This window comes from Phoca vitulina, unplaced genomic scaffold (genome assembly GCF_004348235.1).
Source record: "Phoca vitulina isolate PV1807 unplaced genomic scaffold, GSC_HSeal_1.0 scaffold17, whole genome shotgun sequence".
NCBI classification, from domain to species: domain Eukaryota; kingdom Metazoa; phylum Chordata; class Mammalia; order Carnivora; family Phocidae; genus Phoca; species Phoca vitulina.
The window spans coordinates 11,635,264-11,655,495 of NW_022589720.1; the positions used below are offsets into that span (position 1 = coordinate 11,635,264).

The 20,232-nt window shown below is 44.0% G+C and overlaps 1 protein-coding gene across 2 annotated transcripts in view; it reads left to right on the forward strand.

Moving 5' to 3' along the window:
• Positions 1-7,487: 7,487 nt before the first annotated feature.
• OTULIN (OTU deubiquitinase with linear linkage specificity) overlaps positions 7,488-20,232 on the forward strand; it is a 31,217-nt gene continuing 18,472 nt past the window's right edge. The window contains exons 1-3 of one of the 2 annotated variants that reach the window (XM_032415301.1): positions 7,488-7,753; positions 14,723-14,799; positions 20,005-20,102. In XM_032415301.1, the coding sequence (XP_032271192.1) occupies positions 7,578-7,753; positions 14,723-14,799; positions 20,005-20,102 (351 nt within the window). In that variant the 5' untranslated portion in view covers positions 7,488-7,577. The remainder of the gene's footprint in view (positions 7,754-14,722; positions 14,800-20,004; positions 20,103-20,232) is intronic. The other variant, XM_032415302.1, reaches the window with a different exon arrangement.

The window sequence follows — 20,232 nt, forward strand, 5'->3', positions numbered from 1 at the left end:
GAAGGATGGGCTTCCTTTCCAAAGGAACCCATATGCTTATCCTAAAAGGCAAGTATAAGGAAGTAGTTTGCGATACTGTCTAGTTTGCTTAAGGCTAAGGCTTAGGCTGCATATGCTACCAGGAGAAAGTCCCACAGACTGGGCAGCTTAAACAGCAGAAATTATATCTCACAGTTCTGGCGGCTGGAGGTCGAGGATCAGGGTGCCAGTATGGTCAGGTTCTGGGGAGAGCTGTCTTCTCATTTGCATACTGCTGACTTTTCCTTGTATTCTCACCTGGCAGAGAGCAGAGAGGGGAAGCAAACTTTCTCATGACTCTTAGAAAGGCACTAATCTCATTCAGGAGGGCTCCAGCTTCCTGACCTCATTTAATTCATCTTAATTACCTCCCAAAGGCCTGCCTCCTAATACCATCCTATTGTGAAGTAGGGTTTCAACATGTGAATGGGGGAGGGGGGCGGAGCACAAACGTTTAGTTTGGAACACCAAATATAGTTACTTTGGGGGTTAGGGCTTCAACATATGAATTTATGGGGGATACATTTCAGTCCATAGCAGATATTAAGGTATGTAAGAGTATGGAATTCCATTTCAGAAACTCTCTAAATAAGATTATCATCTGCCTGGATGATTTCTTTAGGATGAAATTCTATTTAGCTGGAGGCCAATGACTAGTTTAACATTTTCCAGAATCCCAAGTCTTTGTGTAACATCATTCTGTCTGTCATCTCCTTATGTAAGTTTTATTTTCATGATAAAATAAATTTCACTATGACCCATACTTCTCCCAAGAAAAACTCTTGGGGACAGTTTTGGGGCTTTCCAGGTAAATTAATACTGCTGCAAGCTATTTTTTCTTTTTTTAAATTTTATTTTATTATGTTAGTCACCATACATTATATCATTAGTTTTTGATGTAGTGTTCCATGATTCATTGTTTGCATATGCAAGATATTTTTTCTAATGAACTATTTCCCCTATTTTTTTTCTATTTAAAGTTACTTCTTCGAGTTTCAGAATTGCCAAGACATGGTAGGCACCTCACCCCCCAACACACACACCTCAATCCTGTTTAAAACAATGAGCATTTCACAATCAAGGGGTATGCTGGAAAAAAGTCTTTCAAATAAAAGTTGGCTATTCCTAGAACAGTTAATTTCTAAGTGAAACTAACAATACTTCCTTTCAAGCTTGAGAGGTATATAACTTATGAAACGAGAATAAACTAAAAAGTACCTTTCCTGTTAATACTTTTGAAATTGTTGTACAATTATACTTGAAATCTATTTTTTTATTGTTGTGACATTGGGAAATTCCATAGAGCAAAAACGGGAGGTGTTTGACTTCGTTGTAAAATGTGTTTGTGCTACTGAATGGGGGGATATGCATCCAACCTGTACTAAGTTCCTTACAGAGAATTAATCAAACTAAGAAACAAACACTTTAAATGCTTTGGCCCCGTTCCTCGTGAAGTTATTACAAATAAGGGCTGGCGTTTTCCAAGAAAAGGAACTTGGAGCCTTTCATGAATTAACTGTTTTAGGCAAGGCAATGAAAAGGTAGTTACATCAATCCAAGGTGATTCAAAATGTAAGTTACCAAGTTGAAGGACTTACAAATTATAATGTCATCATATAACTTTTAGTTATCAAATTAGGAATGAACCAAAGGGGAAGCTGGAAACTAATTGGGATTGTTCTGGTAATGTCACTATATAGGCTTTTACATAGGCTTATAGATTTTTGTTGTTATTTATTCATCTTGACATAAGAATAGGCTAGTTGTAATTATATCACAATTCATAGGTTTACTTCTATTTCCTCTAAGAAACTCTAATTTTTGAATTATTTAGTTTAACACACTTGCTAATAATTTATAATTATTGTGTATTGTATATATTATGTAATGTCAGTAAAAATTTACATCTCCAATGTGCATATATTAAAAAATGTATGTGTACCTCTGTGTTTATTATGTACACTATAAAACATATACACAATAGGAAGTTTAAAAAGGTTAAAGATGAAACATTGACATTAAAAATTTTCTATCGAAGTGCAAAATAGGTACAATGTGACTAGATATTCTTCATTATTTTGGAAAGTCTTGGTTTAACAGTTTGTGATGTGGTGATTTGATTTTTTCTATATAATAGACTTTATTTTTTGGAATAGTTTATATTTACAGAAGAATGGAGACGATAGTACAGAGTTTCTATATACTCTACACCCAATTTCCCCTGCTGATAACATCTTACATTAGTATGGTACATTTATTACAGTTAATGAACCAACATTGATACATTATTTTTTTTAAAGAATAGCTTATTTATTTGAGAGAGAGAGAGAGAGAGAGAGGGAGCACAAGAGGGATAAGGGGGAGAGGGAGAGGGAGAGAAAGAATCTCAAGCAGACTGCTGAGTGTGGAGCCTGAGCTGGGGCTCAATCATGACCTGAGCAGAAACCAAGAGTTGGATGCTTAACTGACTGAGCCACCCAGGTGCCCCAATACATTATTATTAACCAAGGTGATAGTTTACTTGACTTCTCTTAAGGAAGGTTTGTTTGTTTTTTTCTTTTGTTCCGGGATCCCATCCAGGACACCACATTACATTTAGTTGTCAGTCCATCTCCTTAGGCTTCTCTTGACTGTGATAGTATCTCAGACTCTTCTTCTTCTTTTTTTTAAAAGATTCTACTTATTTGTCAGAGAGAGAGAAACACAGCACAGCAAGGGGAGCAGCAGGGAGAGGAAGAAGCAGGCTCTCTGCTAAGGAGCTGATGCGGGACTCCATCCCAGGATCCTGGGATCATGACCTGAGCTGAAGGCAGACACTTAACCAGCTGAGCCACCCAGGCATCCCTCTTCTTGTTTTTGATGACCTTGACAGTTTTGAATAATACTAGTTAAGTATTTTGTAGGATGCCCCTCTAATGGATATTGTAACTTGTCCAGTGTTTTTCTCATGATTGGATTGGGGTTACAGGTTTTTGGAAGATCACAGAAGTGCAGAGCCATTTTCATCAGATCACATCTATCAAGGTTACAATCCATTGACATGATTTATTGATGAGCTCAGGTCACATGGTAACTTGTGACTCATGGAGAAGCATTCATTCTCTAGTAAGTCCAGTAGCAGGCCGAAAGCTGTTTCTCAAAAGGAGAGTCATTTCCACAGAGGATAGCGGGGCTTTAGTCCCAAATCCTAAGATTTGCCTTGTGATTCACTTATAAATGCTTGCCAAAGACTCTAAATAGCAGTTCTATCTGCCACTGCCACTTCAAGCTCCATTGGATCTACTGGATCCTATGACCCAAATGGCAGAGCAACTTGCACAATCGCCTGGACCTGTGGCAGAGACTTCTCTTTTACTAGGTGTTGTGCCTCTTCCTTTAGTAGTTACTTCCTTTAGTAACAACTTCTCCTTCACCTTAGAAGTGATATCTTGATATACCCCATACCACCGGACCCCTAGTAATTTCAGGAAGGCCCTTGAATTTTGGAGGATTTATTTTCCATCCTCCGATGTGCAAATATCTTACCAATATGTGTACAGTAATTGCTACTTCCTGCCTACCAAGGCCAATCAACATATCATCTTCAATATAATGGACTAGTGTGATTTTCTGTGGAAGGGAAAGGAGGTCTTTGAGGATTAAATCATGACACAGGGCTGAAAAGTTGATATATCCTGTGGTGGGACAGTGAAGGTGAATCACTGGCCTTGTCAGTTGAAAGTTAATTCCTTCTGGTAGACTTTTTCAACAGGTATAGAGGGAAAAAGCATTTGCCAGATCAATAGCTACATACCAAGTATTAGGAAATGTGTTGATTTGCCCAAGCAATGAAACCACATTTGGAATAGCAGTGCAACTAGAATCACCACATAATTCAGTTTATGAAAATCCACTGTCATTCTCCAAGATCCATCTGTCTTCTGCACACGCCAAATAGGCAAGTTGAAAGGGATGAAGTTGCCATCACAACCTCTCCAACCTTCAAGTCCTTGATGGTAGTGCTAATCTTTGCAATCCCTCCAAGAATGTGGTATTGCCTTTGGTTTACATTTTTATGGGCAGAAACTGTTCTGGTGGCTTCCATTTGGCCTTTTCTACCATAACAACCTTCATTCTACAGCTCAGGGGATCAACGTGGGGATTCTAATAGTTACTGAGCATGTCTATTTTAATTACACATTCTAGAACTGGGGAAGTAACCACAGGATGTGTTCAGAGACCCACTGGGCCTAATGTGAGATGAACCTGAGCTAGAACTCCTTTAATCACTTGACCTCCACAAGCCCCTACTCTGGTTGGTAGACACAATGATGTGGTGCATTTCCACGAATCAGTGTCAAGTTAGAGCCATTGTCTACTAATCTCCCAAAGTCTGATTATTTCCTTCCCCCCAGTGGGCAATCACCCTGGTAGATGGCCATAGGACCCTTTGGGGAAGACTGGGAACAAATTAATAATATACATTTTTAGCAATGGAGCAAGTACTTCCCCAAGAGGACTTGGCCTCTCCTTCATTCAAAGAGTTCTGAGTGTATAAACTGGCTCAAGTATGGAAAATGATAGAGGGGCTGTGATGCTCTGTTCTGGTGGTGCAAGTTAGGACTTCTGTTTGCTAGACCTAGAACTCTTCTGCTAATACCAAGTATGAATTTAGGAGATTGTCCATTTCTTTTTTTCCCTAGGGACACTATGATCAACTGCCAATGTCATAGGTCTCTGAAAGTCAGACAATTCTGATTACTGCTTCAGTTCAGCTGTCCATTACAGTAACGACCCCCATCCAGTTTTTGACAATTAAGTGCCACCTCTTGGTCCCTGCCATCCTAGGATCCCATTATCCCCACTGCATTTAGGAATCCCAGTTTGATGGTGGTAGTTTCCACTAGGATCCCATTATCCCCACTGCATTTAGGAATCCCAGTTTGATGGTGGTAGTTTCCAAGATTTATCTGAATACAGAGAAAAGCAATTGCATGTCTCTTCAAAGATGCTGGGGCTTCACTCATAGATTTACTTCTCACAGTCATGAAGGGTAATGTCCTTTGGACCCTCCTGCGGTGGGTGAACAGGTCTTACATGATAAATACACACTAACATGTCAAACCCCTTGCCCCTAAGCCTTTGGATACCTTCCTCAGTAATATCCTAGGCAGTTCTGGCAGTTCATTTAGTGTAGGTACTTTGGGGAGGATGGAAGTCAACTGATCAATAGGGTTTTGCTTAGGTCCTTCTCATAGTGGGCCTAGTGGGTCCCTAAACCCATCTTATGATTGTTTTCCCAGATTTACATGCATAATAGAAAAAGACATACTCAGCAACCATTCAAACAAACTGTTAAGCTTTTTCTAACCCTTGGAGATAACAGGTTGTATCTAGAATATCTGCTTGGTGGGCCCTTATCAGTAAATTCAGCCTGATAGGATTTTGTAAGTCTTCATCTTGATCTGTTAGTTTCCTAGGGCTGCTACAGCAAAGTACCACAAACTGAGGGATTAAAAAAACAGAAATTTATTCTCTTACAGTTCTGGAGGATAGCTGCCTGAAATCAAGTTATCAGCAGGACCACGCTTCCTCTGAAGGCTCTTTGGGATCATCTTTCCTTGCCTTTTCCTAGCTACTAGTGGCCCACAGCATTTCTCTGCGTATTGTTACAACACTCCAATCTCTGCCTCCATCTTCATATGTCCTTATTTCCTGTGACTATATATTTCTGCATCCTCTCCTCTTATAAGGACACCCATTATGACCTCATCTTAACCTCATCTACGAAGACCCTATTTCCAAATAGGTCACACTGAGATTCCAAATGGACATGAATTTTGGGAGACATTATTCACCTCACTATAATCCCACATCCTTAATAGCCACTGGAAATATAACTCCTATATTCTTTTGCATGCTCTGAGTATTTTTAGCATGTGTATTTATTTTTCAAAATTCAAGGAAAAAACCCATCCTATAGTTCTTTGCTTCAAAATACAAACATTTTACCCCCATTTTTCCAGTTTTTTTTTGAGAAATAATGGATACACATCACTGTTATGAATTTAAGGTGTATAGCACGATGGTTTGATTTACATATATTGTGATATGATTACCATAATTGGTTTATTAGTAACCATCATCTCATATAGATACAAGAAAAAAAAATCTTGTTATTAGAATTCCTAGGATCTACTCTTAACAGCTTTCCTATGTATCATACAGCAGCCTTAGACATAGTCATCACGTTGTACATTACATCCCTAGTACTTATTTATCTTATAACTGGAAGTTTGTGCCTTTTGACCCCTTTCCTCCAATATTCTTGGAGGAAGAAATATTCTTTCCATCCAGTTTCTCCCTTTGATGCCCACTACTATCTAGTCTCCCCAAACTGGACTCCCAGTCTTGCCCTTTCCCAATCTTTTCTCTAACAAAGTGATCTTTTAAAATAGTCGCCACCTTCCAACTCTTAGTGAGGATCAAGCACAAGCTCCCTCCCTAGCCTAAGGAAGCTTTTCTCCATCTGGTCTGCAGCATCCTTCTTCCAGTTTCATCTTTCGGTAAAATCTGCTACCTACCTGTCTTGTCCCCTAATACTTACAGGTTTCTGAACTGCCCATGGGTTCCCTTCCTCCATACCGTGGTCCTGCACTCTGCTTTGGTAATACCCCTTGCACCCCTGACTGCTCCTCATCTTTAGAGGCTTCTCCTCTATTCTCTCTCCAGAGATGAAACATTTCGCTCTCTCCTGATCTTTGAGGTTTCTTAACATTTTCCCTTTGCTCCTTTTCCCCTTACATCAAATTTCACTTTAAAGAATACAGCCCACACTGTTTGTGCTGAGCTTGCTCAACTGCACAGTAGACAGTTCACCCTTCCGCCTTCACAGTGGGGAGGGACCTAAATCCCAGCCCTGGAGCGACAAGCTGACCCCACACCCAAGACCAAAGCTCTCCGGGCTCGGGGGCGGGTCGTGACGGAGCTGTCACTCGGGGAAGGCCAGGCAAGCCGCACATCACTCAGTCTGCCCACATCCTTCGTTTTATGGTTGACGAAACCCCGCCCGGCTCTGAAGCCCAGACTGACACTGCAAGGTGCTCAAAAGCGTTGGCACTCTTCACACCCTCGTCTGGCCTTCCTCCTCCTCACCGAGGATGCGTTCCTCCGCTCGTCCAGTGTTTTCCCTTCCTCTCCCGTCCCGGGCGGGCCGCAACATCCAGGGAAAGCCAGACGCGCTGGGAACTCCAGGGAGGACCAGCTGTGTGGAGCATGCGCAGTGTCCGCGCGCCCTGCAGGCGGTCCTAATCGGCCACCGCTCAGCCGGCGCAGCAGTTTGCGCAGGCGCGGCGTCCAGGGGCTCCCCGCCCACCCCGTCCTAGCGGGCCACGCCCCCTCATCGCGGGTCAGAGGCCGCGGGGCGGGCGGCGGTGACGCGTGCGGAAGCGTCCCGCGCAGCCACGGAAGCCGGCGAGCTGTAGAGCGGCGGCGGCCACGGCCGGGCGCCCCGACGGGAGGGGCCCTGGATCGCTCGGAGGCGGCCGAACCGGTGTGTCGCCGCCGCCGCCGGCGGCCCCATGAGTCGGGGCACCATGCCCCAGCCCGGAGCGTGGCCGGGCGCGAGCCGTGCCGAGAAGCCGGCGCGAGAGGCGGGGGCCGCATCCCCGGGCCCCGCGAGAGCCGCGGCACCGGAGGGCGGGAAGGCGGCGGCCGGCGGGCAGCCGCGGATCGCGGTGCGGTGCCCAGCCGAGCAGTGAGTCGCGGGGCGCAGCGGGGACGGGCGGGGGTGCCGGGCTTGTTCCCCTCGGGAAGGGTGGGCGTGGGGTGGGGTGGGCTGGGGAGTAACCGGCGGAGAGCCCTTCGCATCCTCGGTTCTGGGTAAGGTCGTCGGCGACGGAGAGGAATTCGAAGACACTCGTATCCAGTGTCCGTACAAATATTTTTCCTCAGGGCCCGGGGTCTCACAATTCTGGTCACCCAGTGCCCCCTGGTTTTAAATCTGAATAGCTCTAAAGTTAAAACAAAGCTCCAGGAACTTGGGAAACAAACCGGAAAAGCGTACTGTTATAACTAACTCCCAGTGAATCTTTCCTCCGACATGGTTGGGGAAGGAAGTAAGGTTGCTTCTATCACAGCCAAAGGAAAACTGAACCACGCGACAAGTTTGTTCCTGGAAGGCAAGTCGCCGCTTGATGAGCGCCCCACCTGTTGAACAGACTTTGGACGGAGTCTGACCCAGTTCTCTTTTGCCCATTAACGGCTTAACTAGCTGTCCCCTCCCCCTTTATTTTTAAATACGAAAGGCAGCGCTGGTTAGATCAATTATTTAGTGAATTGTAAAGAAGGCAGCATAAAGGCAGGCGTTTATAGTTTTCGCAAGGGCCTGGGAGTGAGATGGAAGCAGAATATAGACTTGAAAGCTGAAACTTTTTCTACGGTTTCAAGTTCTAGGCACATATAAATGCTTTTGAATTCCAAAATTGATGAAAGCACTCATAACCATTTTGACAGATAGCTTAATTGGCTGGCAAGTTGAATTGTAAGGTGTGTTCAAATGGGATTTAGTTGTTGTTGTTGGCGTTTTCTGAAAAGGGGTCCTTGGCAGGCCTGCTATGCAGCTAGTGTATTACAGCGTTGATGTGCATGGATCTTTACCATGGGCGTTCACATTCTCATTTATTGAGCATCTAAGTCCTCTGGGATGGTATTATCCACACTTAATGTGTTAATGGCTCCTGGGAAGGATTTGGAGTAGGCAGTCTCAAACTCCTGCCTGTGCAGGTAACCTAAGTGAGTGCGGCTGACCAGGTGTGGACCATGGGTTTCTGGAGAGCTGTGTCCATCACTGTTGGGGTCAGAGTCCACTAGGTTCTACCCTCTGCCTGCTGGATTTTCTGTATTTAAAGAGTCCAGATATCCTGAATTTTTAATGAAATATCCTGATTTTTAAAGAGTAGCATTTTATTTTTTAACTGAAACCACTGTGCAGGCCCATGTGTGAGCTGATGTGGTCTCGGGCTGCAGGTTTGCGCTCTGGGTTAGAGAACGACCTCAGACTCTGCAGAGGGTAAGGTAGGATGGGCAGTGGCGGGAGTGAGGGGGTGGGGTGGGGGGTGGTCTTCTGCTTCTGCCCCTCCACGGTCCATGCTGGTTTCTAACTGCTGCTGACTTCCTCTTGCCCTGGTGGTCAGAGCTGTGACTCCCCGGTTAGAGACCCTCCCCCTCAGAAGCTGCACCTTAGCCTTGAGTGGAGCATTCTCATGCCCCTTTGAGATGCAGAAACTTTGAAGCCAGAACCATGTTCCTAAAAGTATGCATAGTTATTTGGCAAGTTTTTATGCTGGATGTGGTTTCCAGAGTCAGAACCTGGGGAAATAGGCCCATGGTGGGAAGGAGCACTCTTTCCTGATGAAAAGGTTTTGAGGCACACCCCTTCTTACCGCTGTCAGTAGATTTACAGACAGTCTGAAAGGAATCTAAGAAAAAAACCCAGCCTTGGTTTGTCATTTACACACAGGAAACTGAGTTGCAGATTCCAGAGGTGCTTCTTGACCAGGGAGACAGGGAGTAGGTTTCAGGGCCAAGTTCCCTGATGCCTTGGTGGGAACCTACCTCCATCTTTTTCTGGCTTTCTCAGCAGAATCAGGCAGAGGAACATGATTTATAATGACGTCTCCCCTTCCCTCCTCTCGCTCATTTGAGAGCTGCTGTTGGCTGGCATCCCCTGGACAAGCCCTAAGGGTGGCTCACAAGATGACTTACGGTCTGATTTGAAGAAGTCTTAGGTCACACCAGATTTGGTTGACTTTTCTTGGAGCTTCCTTACTGTTTCTGTGAGCACATCTGCTGTGCTCTATCCCCTGCTCACCCCGCCCCTGCATTTGAAACTGAGGCTGTGTCCACTTCTTGCCTTTAGCTAAGGAAGCTACCGTCCTTGAGGACCAAGATGGTCCTGAGACATGGTCGGTGGCCAGGCTAGACATGCTTAGGGAATTGAGAAGCAAGACTACTTCAAGGCCGGTCTTTGCCTGGCTGATGGGGGGACATGGTTTGAATCTAGGGTCCGTATGCTGACTGTGTGTGGTGGGGAGCAAATGTCCGTGAACCCCTCTGAAATTGAAGGTGAAATTTTATGTGTATTTGTTTTTCTGGCCTGAGGTTCTGACGAAAGCTATGGATTTTCAAAAGGGCTGTGAGCAACGAGTTTCTAAGCCATTGTTCTTGGGTGTTGCTACATGTGCTGTTGTGCAAAAGTGTTTCCCACTCGCCTCACTCCTTAGCTCCCGTGGGATATGTTTGATGGGGTGCCAGCCACTCCCTCCTGCCCCTTCTCCCACCTAGAAGTAAAGACTGTTTCAGACCTCATTGTTGAGGATGTCTGGGTTGTCCCCAGCTACCTCTGGAAGTCACGTGGAGTAGCATGAGCCAGTCGTGGAAAGTCCACTTGCAGAAGGGAGATGGAATTTTGGCTTGGGTGCCGGTACTTTCCTGCATTTGATGTGTTGTTCACCCATCTCTACAACCGCTAAGTGGTGGAGAAAGGCTGGGTTGAGTGGTCTTTGCTTTTCCTGTGCCTTTGTGGGAAGGTACGTTGGTGTCACAGTGGTTGACACTGTCTTACTAACACTGCCTGGGCCGTGGGTCTTCTAGGGTAGGCCAAGTTCAGCATGAACTACAGTGTTCAAGTTCAGAAAGCTGAACAAAGCCATAGTTAGCTTTTTTAGACAATTAGGGGGGACTTAATGCAAATGTTCATAATGGTGAGTGATTACAATGCTGTCTTGTTAGTTTCGCATATATGTTAGAATTGACTTTTTTCATATTACATGTATCAGAAATGGAAAAATTGGCTCTACAGAAATGTCTTGCTTCACTGAGCTCTGTGTTTCTAGTTGATAGCTTTTGTTCTTGGCAACGGTATAATTTTGTCTCTGTAGTAAGCATTTTTTAATTAAATTTTGAAACATTTATTGTTATATAGGTCTTTGAACAGAGCAAGAGAGGTTATAATTTGGTCTGCAAAATCATGTCATTCATTCAATCATGTTTACTGCCTTTATATTAAGAATAAAATATTTCATCTCTAGCTTAAGAGAAAACCAGAGCTTGAAAATGCACACTTTAAAATAACAGCATGCTAAACTAAGAATTTTCTAAGTAGAACTTATTAGGATTTTGGTTTTAAAATTTAACTCAGTTGTGTAATTGAGCATGACTCACATGCCATTGTCCCCAAGAAATCAAGTCACTTTTAGGACTTTGTCTTACTTTTCTAGCTATCTGTATGTTTTCTAGAAGGAAACCTTTCGCCGTAGTGATCATTTGAGTCTTTGGGTTTCAGTGGCCTCTTTAGTGCCAAATGGTAAGCACTCTCCATCCCCACCCCAACTTGACATATAAACACAAAAGATTACTAAATTTCTGAAACTGGTCATCATTGACGATTTTATCTTACAATGCAATATCCTTTTTCTTTTCATTATTTCACTATCTTCACTTCTCATAACAAAAATTCAAACCTCTAGTTTAGATATAATAAATAGACAACAAACAAATAATATATAAATATAAAATATAAATAAATATATGTGTAATATATAAATATTTTATTTTGTCATTTTCAGCCTTAATATTTTGATACTTAAAAAGGTTAAAGCAAAAGATTATTGAGTGAACTATTTTCTTAAATAAAATTTTTATTTTTCTTGTTCTCACAAATCTCTCTCCCTCTCTCTCTCTCTGGTTGGTCTTCCTTATGTTGGATGACTGTTTCATTTTGGCTGTTAAGTATCTTCTTTCCTGACCATAGTAATTGAATGTATTGCTTGAACTTAAAATTTATTCTCTCTCCAAGGAATTAGAGGTTTAGTATCATTTTTAAGGTGGCCTTTAAAGGCCATATTACAGTTTCCTTAGTGGCCTAGTAAAGTTAGCAAATGTCCTTGGATACTTGTCCTTGGTGGCCAGGCAAGTTAGCAAACATTTGTGCACAGGATCTGAATGAAATCTGGTTGTGGTTAAAGTAATTTGAATGCATGCTGGCCTCCCATTTACCCATTTCTGCTTTGCTGCTTTTGTATATCTTGAATCAGTGCTTTTTTATTTCCAATAATCTTCCTTTCTACTCTGTCTTCCCTTCACATTTAGTTCTCACGTTGATTTCTTTTCGTTCCATTCCTCCTGGCCTTTGTGGGAATTTTTATGTGTGGCTGTACCAAGAGATGCTTGTTTGGAGAACTTCCTCTGGGCACTGGTGTTGCGATTGCATTTGGGGTATTTTGCAGATTAAAAGGAAGAGGACAAAGGGGGAGGCAAATATGCCTGTAGCAGAGCCACAGAATTCGCTTGAAGTACAGCTCTTAACAACACGTAGATTCGTAGTCTGGTAGAACTCAAGACCTGGAAGAGGAACCCTTTAGATCGTACAGATCTTGTCCTCTCTTCTCACTTTGAAGATGAGAAAAACTGTGGCGCAGATCAGGGAAGTGGCTTGCCTGAAGACATGCTTCTGGTGATGTCAAGAAAGTAGTTCACTTCAGTGCTTGTTTTGTAGGCTCAGAGTTTCTCTCCTATTTGATAAAGCTGGGAAGGAGGCCAAAAGATATAATGAAATTATTAAAAGAAGAACTAACACATTTAGTTACTTTTGATTTTAGGCATTTGTTGTATAGTCCCTGTGAATCTGGTTTCGGTTTGCTTTTACCTCTGGCCATGGGCTTCCTGGGTGACACCATACTTTTTACTTGGAATCTCATGGGGGTCAGGGAACTTGGAAAGTACCTTTTCCTAAGAGGTTCCCTCAGCCCTACGGTATTTTAAAAAATAGGCACACACACACATCATTACCTTTATTTAGAGAGGAAAAAGAGGAGTAAGGAATGACATTGGGTGAATTGTTTGTTAGTACTGTGCACCAGTGGTGTAGTATGAGAATGAGAATAGCAAACTTTTTGGAGAGCTGATATTTTACATGTGTCCATTTTCACAACAGTCTTTTGAGATGAGTTCTCTCACTGTCCTTTTTACAGTGCTTACATTTAAGTGGTTAAATTTAGGCACGGAGAGGTATGATTACTTCAGTTCCATGGTCACACACGCAGGGCTAATGAGGGCTGGAGGGCGGAGTGGTTAAAACCTGACCTTGTAACTTCTGGGTCCCTGCTCTGGCCATGGCATTCTATAGCCGGGTCACCCATACCGTGTGTGTCCTCAGGTCTTAGGCAGTGAGCCGTTCCAGCAGAGGGAATGGATTGAGCCAGTCACCGGTGTAAAAGCATAGGCTAAGTGTTGGTCAGGTGTTTGGACTGAAGCGGAGGTGTGTGTAGGGGAATCACGGAATACAGGCTAGTGTGGTGGGTTGGGTCCACCACATAAGAGACTTCCCTGTTTATTTGGGAATTAAAGGGTTTCAGTGAGGTGGGGGAAGGTGGGTATGTTAGATTTCCCACTTCAGTCTGCTTCTCTCAGTATCCCTTCTTCATCTGCTCACCTCTTCCTTCCTCTTTCCCCCTGCTACGCTGGGCCATGTACCAGGAGCTGGGGTGTCGGGGGAATTGGGGATGGGAGTATTTCAGGTCATTCGCTTAATTCCTTATTTGTTACTGACCTTATTAACTCCTTCCTGTGTTTCCTTGCGCCTGGAGCCTCTGTCTTGTGTGGAGATTGGGCTGTGCTGTCATGGGGAGGAAGCATAGGGAATTGGGGGTCTGGTTACACTTTATGTGTACGTCGGCCAGTTGCCTCGCTTCCAGCTCTGGGGGTCTCCTGTACCCTGAGAAGTACTTGGCCCTGCCAGTCCCTGAGCCCCTCTGGGGTTTTTTGCAGGTTTACCGTCTTACCATCCAGCAGATGTTCCTTCACTGGCATGGAGGCTCTGTTGTCCTTGGTCATTTACTGTTTCTTTGTCCCCTTTTGGACTGTTTGGGCTTTCACATGTCTTGTGGTTTTAGTAAAGATAGGGTTGGTATTTCTGTTTCTCCTCATTGTCAGGTTGTGGCTTATCTTGAGGGGTAAAGGCGATAGTCCTTGTCTAGCACCCAGTGGGCTTTTTTTTCCTTTCTGGTACATAGCAGGTTCTTGTTCACTCACTAAATGAGACTAGAGACTTAAGAACAAAGTCAGTCAGAGTGGCAGCACTTCAAGTATGCGGGATGGGAGGGATGTGCTCAACAGAATGTGGCTGGCTGCTTCAGAGTGGGGGGTCAGGGAGCAGGAGGAGCCTTGGGAGGTTTTTGAGCTTTGGGGACTTACAATAATTGATGTTCTCCTATCCTTGTTTTTAAAGCGGTGATTGTAAAATTTGCTTGTGACATAATAAAGCACATGGCCTTCATTCCTGTGTAAATACTTTTATTAGTACTGTCTCCATTCTTGGAGCTTGATAGGATCGTGACAGGGCGTCGTTGATAAGACACATGCTAAGATGCTTACCAACATGGTTGAGCCCACATTAATAGATGTTCCAGTTAAAGAGGCCTCAGAGCCATGTAGCCAGTGGAGTGATGTTAAAGTGTCTCATTTAAATTAAGAAGCTCTGAAGTGGAATGATAGAAGCATGAGCATCCGAGATTTAAGATCCATATTTATATCAGATCATCATCAATGTAATATGAAAAAAATTAAACATTTAGTGTCTGATAAATTTTTTACGCAAGTGCATATTGTAATAGGGAAAATGTCAGTGCAACAAATTTTTGAAATGTCTGATTTGGTGTGATTTCAGTGAGGAGGACATGTATCGTGACGCGGATGAAATAGAAAAGGAGAAAGAATTACTTACACATGAAAGAGGGTTATCAGGTATGTTTGGAATTGTTTTATTCATAGAGTTCTTACTATTTACAGTAGAAAATGCAGTAAGTCGATATATCCATTTTCATAAAATGCTGAGATTTGCTTCCTAGGAAACATTCTTATGCATACGGTCTTAGCTGCATCTAATTATTCATTTTGCTGACGTATGTTTGGGGAATACTGTTTCCTGAGGTTTTGAAATCGTAATGCAAATATTCTCCCTGTGTTCTTTACATTCACATCATTTTTACACATGTGAGGATTTGTTCACTCTCTCGACACCACCCTGTCTTAGTCCGTGATTTCCTTCGTATTCTTAGAGGGAGTGTTTGGAGTTGAAATGCACTTTTCACTTCAAACGGAAGGACTTCTTGGGAAGCTTGGCTCCCTGTGTCTTTGCATGCACATGGCCATGTGAATTTGATTGACTTGTAAGAAAAAATGATCATGGGATCACGAATTCTCTCATCGTGTCATGACCTTTTGTCCATGTTTCTGCTCAGTCAGGCCTGCTCTTTTGCCCCCACCCCTCAGAACCCCGTACCCAGGGGCCCGTTGCTGCTAGGGGGAGGCAGGACCCCTGGCTGCCTGCGCTGCGGGCAGGCCCGACTGGGCTGTCTGTGGAGAAGAACCCCCACTTCCCCGGCTAGCTCGGGCTGGAGCTGAGGGGATGCTGCACTTGGGGGATACACCATAAGTGACTTGCAAGTGGCATTCTCTCTCATGACCTGCTGCTGGTTAGTTCGAGCACTAGCTTGTGTTTGGTTTATGGTGAACAAAAATACCGTCGTGTGTGTAGTTAGGAACAAATGATGCAAAGTGGGGTTTTTGATCATTTTCAGGTCTTTCTTGAGTCATCCTCACAAGGAATTGGCGGAACTCTTTACTGTGGTAGCCACAGCAGACCAGCTTCTCTGCAGTTGTCCCGTCAGGCGGGTTCCCGGGGCCACCTGTCCCGGTCCTCCACGAACTGCAGAGGATGCTCGGTTTCTGCTGCCGCCGTTGCACACCGTTCACTTCGGACCGGAGTCCGTGTTAGTCGTAGTCCTGAGGAGAAAGTGGTACCTCCGTCGTTGTGTGTCCCCGCTGCCTTTGCAGGGACTCTTGCTTTCTGTGTCACTCTGCAGGTGCTCTGCTGTGGTTCGCCCTGTCCGCCGGGGAAGCCCTCCCTCCGCAGGTGTTTTAACTTCTGAGAGAGCTGTGTCATTTCCGGCTTTCGTCTGAGGTTGCATCTTAGTCCTTCTGGGTTCTTGCCCTTCCTGAAATAAGATCCTTTGGAAGTGCCTCTCTAAGGGTCTGTCCGTGGGAAGCTGTTTGCTTGCAAATTTAGTCTTATCTTTCTTTTTTAAGAGCTCCAGATGAACAGTTTAATCTTATTGAAGATGGGTAGTTGACAGTACTGCGGTCAGACTAATCCTTGGTAGGTAATGTGTCAGGTGTTTTTGTCTTCTCTTTGTCTTCAGTATTCTGCAGTTACTTTCTGCTGTCTGTTAAGTGTGGACTTTTTTTTTTTTTTTAAAGATTTTATTTATTTATTTGAGAGAGAATGAGAGACAGAGAGCACGAGAGGGAAGAGGGTCAGAGGGAGAAGCAGACCCCCCACTGAGCAGGGAGCCCGATGTGGGACTCGATCCCGGGACTCCAGGATCATGAGCTGAGCCGAAGGCAGTCGCTTAACCAACTGAGCCACCCAGGCGCCCTTAAGTGTGGACTTTTAAAAACCTACTGCTTGAGGTCTTCTTTTTGAATCCCTCGATGCCTAGTTTTCATTAGTTTGGGAGAATTCTCAGCCATTATCTTCTTTTCTTATTCTCTCTACTTACTCCTTCCAGAACTCTAAGTAGATGTTTGCTCACCTCCTTCAGTCATCTGAGTCTCTTCATGACATGCCCTTTCATAGATATTTTTATCTTGTAGCCTCTGTTCCATTCTGGACAGTTTCTTCAGGTCTATTTTCTTTTTTGGAAAAGTTCTGGGGGCGTCTGGCTGGCCCAGTCAGTGGAGCCTGTGACTCTTGATCTCGGGGTTGTAAGTTCAAGCCCCACATTGGGTGTAGAGATTACTTAAAAATAAAATCTTAAAAAAAGAAAGAAAGAGAAATGCTGTTTTCTCCCAGATTTGCCTGGTCTCTTTTTGATAGTTTATTGCCTTTTGCTCATGTTTCTTACGCCTTTTATTTAAGTATTTAAAACATACTCTTCTGGGTCTCATAATTTCATTCTCTGAAAATCTTGGCAGGTCTAATTATGCCCATTGCTGTTTTTGCTTATTTCTTGTTTCTTCAAAGTTTGAATTGTAAGCTCAGCTTTTGTGTAGGGCTTGTGTAGTCTGGCTTGAGTGGGAGAGAGTTCAGCCTTATTCTTGCCAGGCACCCGCCGTGTCACCTACTCTGGGCCACATTATGTTAATTTCTAAATTTGAGTTTCCAGGGTCTTGTGGCTAGTCTGAATTCCCGTCCTGTCCCTGTATGAGAGCCAGCCTGTGGTTATGAATTCTCAGGGAGACTTCCTCTTTCCCAAGCCAGAGCCCAGGCCAAGGCAGAAAGTTTTCTTATGCTCTCTGTTAGTAAAAAAACACTCTTCGCTAACAAAGGGGTCCCAGGGTCAGCGAAACTATGGCTCCCTGGCCAAATTTGATATGCTACCTGGTTTTATAAATAAAGTTTTATTGGAACTTCTTATTTACCTGTTGTCTGTGGTGGCTTTCACACATGGTAAAGTTGACTAGTTGTGCCGGAAACCTTATGGCCCTCAGAGCATATGTTATTTACTCTCTGGTCCATTACAGAAAAAGTGCGATTCTTCTCCTCCCCGGCCCACCCTCTGACCCAGAGGCCCAGCTTTCTGAAGTTCAGTATTAAGTTCCCATCTTTCCAGGTTCTGAATCCTTGTCTTTGTCGCCATATGGTGGTTAAGGACCAGACCTCTTGGTTATTTGAGCTCCTGATTACCCCTCTGGTTTTCAGCTTCTCCTTTGGGTTTGTTTTGGTTTGTTTTTGTTTTTGTTTTTGACATTAGTAATGTTTTTTCTTGGAAACAGTAACAGTCTGTGTAGTTTGCATTTAAACAAACTGTCTTAAACTCGAAGCTGCTTGAGGTCAGGGACTGCCTGTCCTGTGCCTCCACTTCTCTCCTAAAGGAGGGCTTGCAGGGGCTGTTGGAGCCCTCCTCCCAAAGAACAGCAGCAGGACGGGACTCCCGAGCATCAGTTTGGTGCTGGCAGCTGTGTGGGTACTCCGTTTCCCCATCCTCGCTGCCTCCCGCAGGCCTCTCATTCAGCACAGGCTTATGGCTTGTGACTTGGCTTCCTGACCCTCCTGCCTCCTCCTCTCAGTTCTGAGGCGGTGGACCTGCCCGCCTTGCCACGGGCCAGGGCTTACCTTGGTGTGGGCAGTAATGAGGACTGCAGGCCAGGAGAGCAGGAAGGCTGCACTTCGTTCTCATGAGGTCCTTCTTGAGCTGGAAATGTGCTCTCTGTTCAGAGGGCTGCCTGGTGGGAAAACATGGCCTAATCAATGTCCTCACTTCTGGATGTTTGCCGTTCCTTGTACTTGTACTTTGTGGGGAGGTGAGTGAGAAGACCTGTACAAGGAACTCTTCCTTCCACTGAGTAGGCACTCCAAGTTTCTTGAATTTAAACACTGATGGGTCTGTATTTAGGATTGGCTGTGCAGCATTGGTATTTGTGGTCTCTGGATATTATGCTTCCAGGGTGTGTTTCACTTGTAAGCCAGTCCTAACTTATGCCACAGAATTATCTATAACCCGCAAGAAGGACTTTGTGCTCCTTACTCATCCCTGCATCTGTCACACTCTGGCTTGTCAATGCCCATAGTCTTTTCTTCTTCAGTAGTCTTTAAATCCGTTCAGGACAGAATCTGGGTCTTCACTGCCTTGGTAACCCCAGTTTCTAGCTCAGTGCCTGGCACATAGTAGACGTTCAGTAAATATGTGTTGAATCGAGCTGAGTGTGTTTTTAATTTACATCTTTCCTCAGGAGTAAATACGTTATAAGGTACTTCTGTGTTTATATCTTAATTTGTTTGCTAACATTTACTTCTTCAATAATTTTAAAAGGAAGTCAAGATATGCCTGAGCATTACTTCACTTTCTTCCTAAAACACACATACGCATGTGTGTGCGTCCATGTATACCACAAAATCAACCCCCAAACCTTACGTGTTAAACAAGGACAATATAAAGCCCATTTTTTAATTATATAATTTGTCTGATTGCAAGTTGTATTTTAAATGTCTTACAAGAGTTAAGTGAGGTCCGTAGCTCAGCTAACATTGAGAGCTCCATTAGTTTCTGGCTTATTATCAATACCTTATAGCCTTTTGGGATGAGGGCAGAGTATAAATAAATAAAGACAAATATATTTTTTGTTATAGTAGGTGTTATCTCTTTATATAGTGGATATAAAAAACTACTTAAAAATCATTAGATGTATTTTTTCATAGTTCAGGCTACTGCACGATTAGTTTGATTAGAATAATATTCTTCTTGTGTCCATGAAGTTCCAAGTGCTAAGGACACAGCTGAGACACAAAATAAGCCCTTGCCCTCAAAGGAACTCATGCATTACTGTGTTCGTGGGTGTGGGTGTGAGTGGGGGTTTAGGGAGAAATGCAGAAAAAGAAATATGTCAGGTGTTGATCAGTGCCCAGAAGAAAAACAAAACCGTGTAAGGGGAGTAGAGTGAAGGTATGTATGTGTGACATTATGGGTGACATTTGAGCAGAGACCTGTAGGGAGTGCCGGAGCCCCACAGTGTGTGGGAGAGGTCCAGGGGAGGCTAGCTGCTGGTGGGGCTAATGCAGTCAGTGTAGGGAGGTGTGGAAGCCGAGGCCAGAGAGGCAGTGGGGGGGGGGGGCGCAGGACAGGGGACCGTTGTAGGAAGTGGGGACATCGATGCCACTCCAGTGGGAGGCTCTGGAGCTCTCAGAACCCAGGAATGATGGCAGTTGTCTGACTGAAGTTTTAAAGGCATCACTCTGGCTTTCATGTGGAGAAGAAGGTATGGTGACACTGGAGACCCATCGGAAGACCTCCGGGTTATCTAGGAGTGAGGGGGTGGGGATAGGTAGTGGCGGGATTCTGGATCTTTTTGGAACGAAGTTAGAGAAAACGTAACCTGAGTAAAGCAGTACTGTTATTTTGATTATGCTTTGTTCCATTACCCACCCACCCCCCCTTTCTGATTCTTCAGCAGAAGCCAGACTGAGTGTAGCTCCTGAAATGGACATCATGGACTACTGCAAAAAAGAATGGAGGGGAAATACACAAAAAGCCACATGTATGAAAAAGGTATGATGCCTAGATACACGAAGTTGCAAGTCTTTGAAATAGTCTGTCATCAGTAGTTACGTAATATGTTCTTTTATATTTTTAGACGTAGTTACTTTAGATCATGTAAACATTGGTATTCTATTTCTAG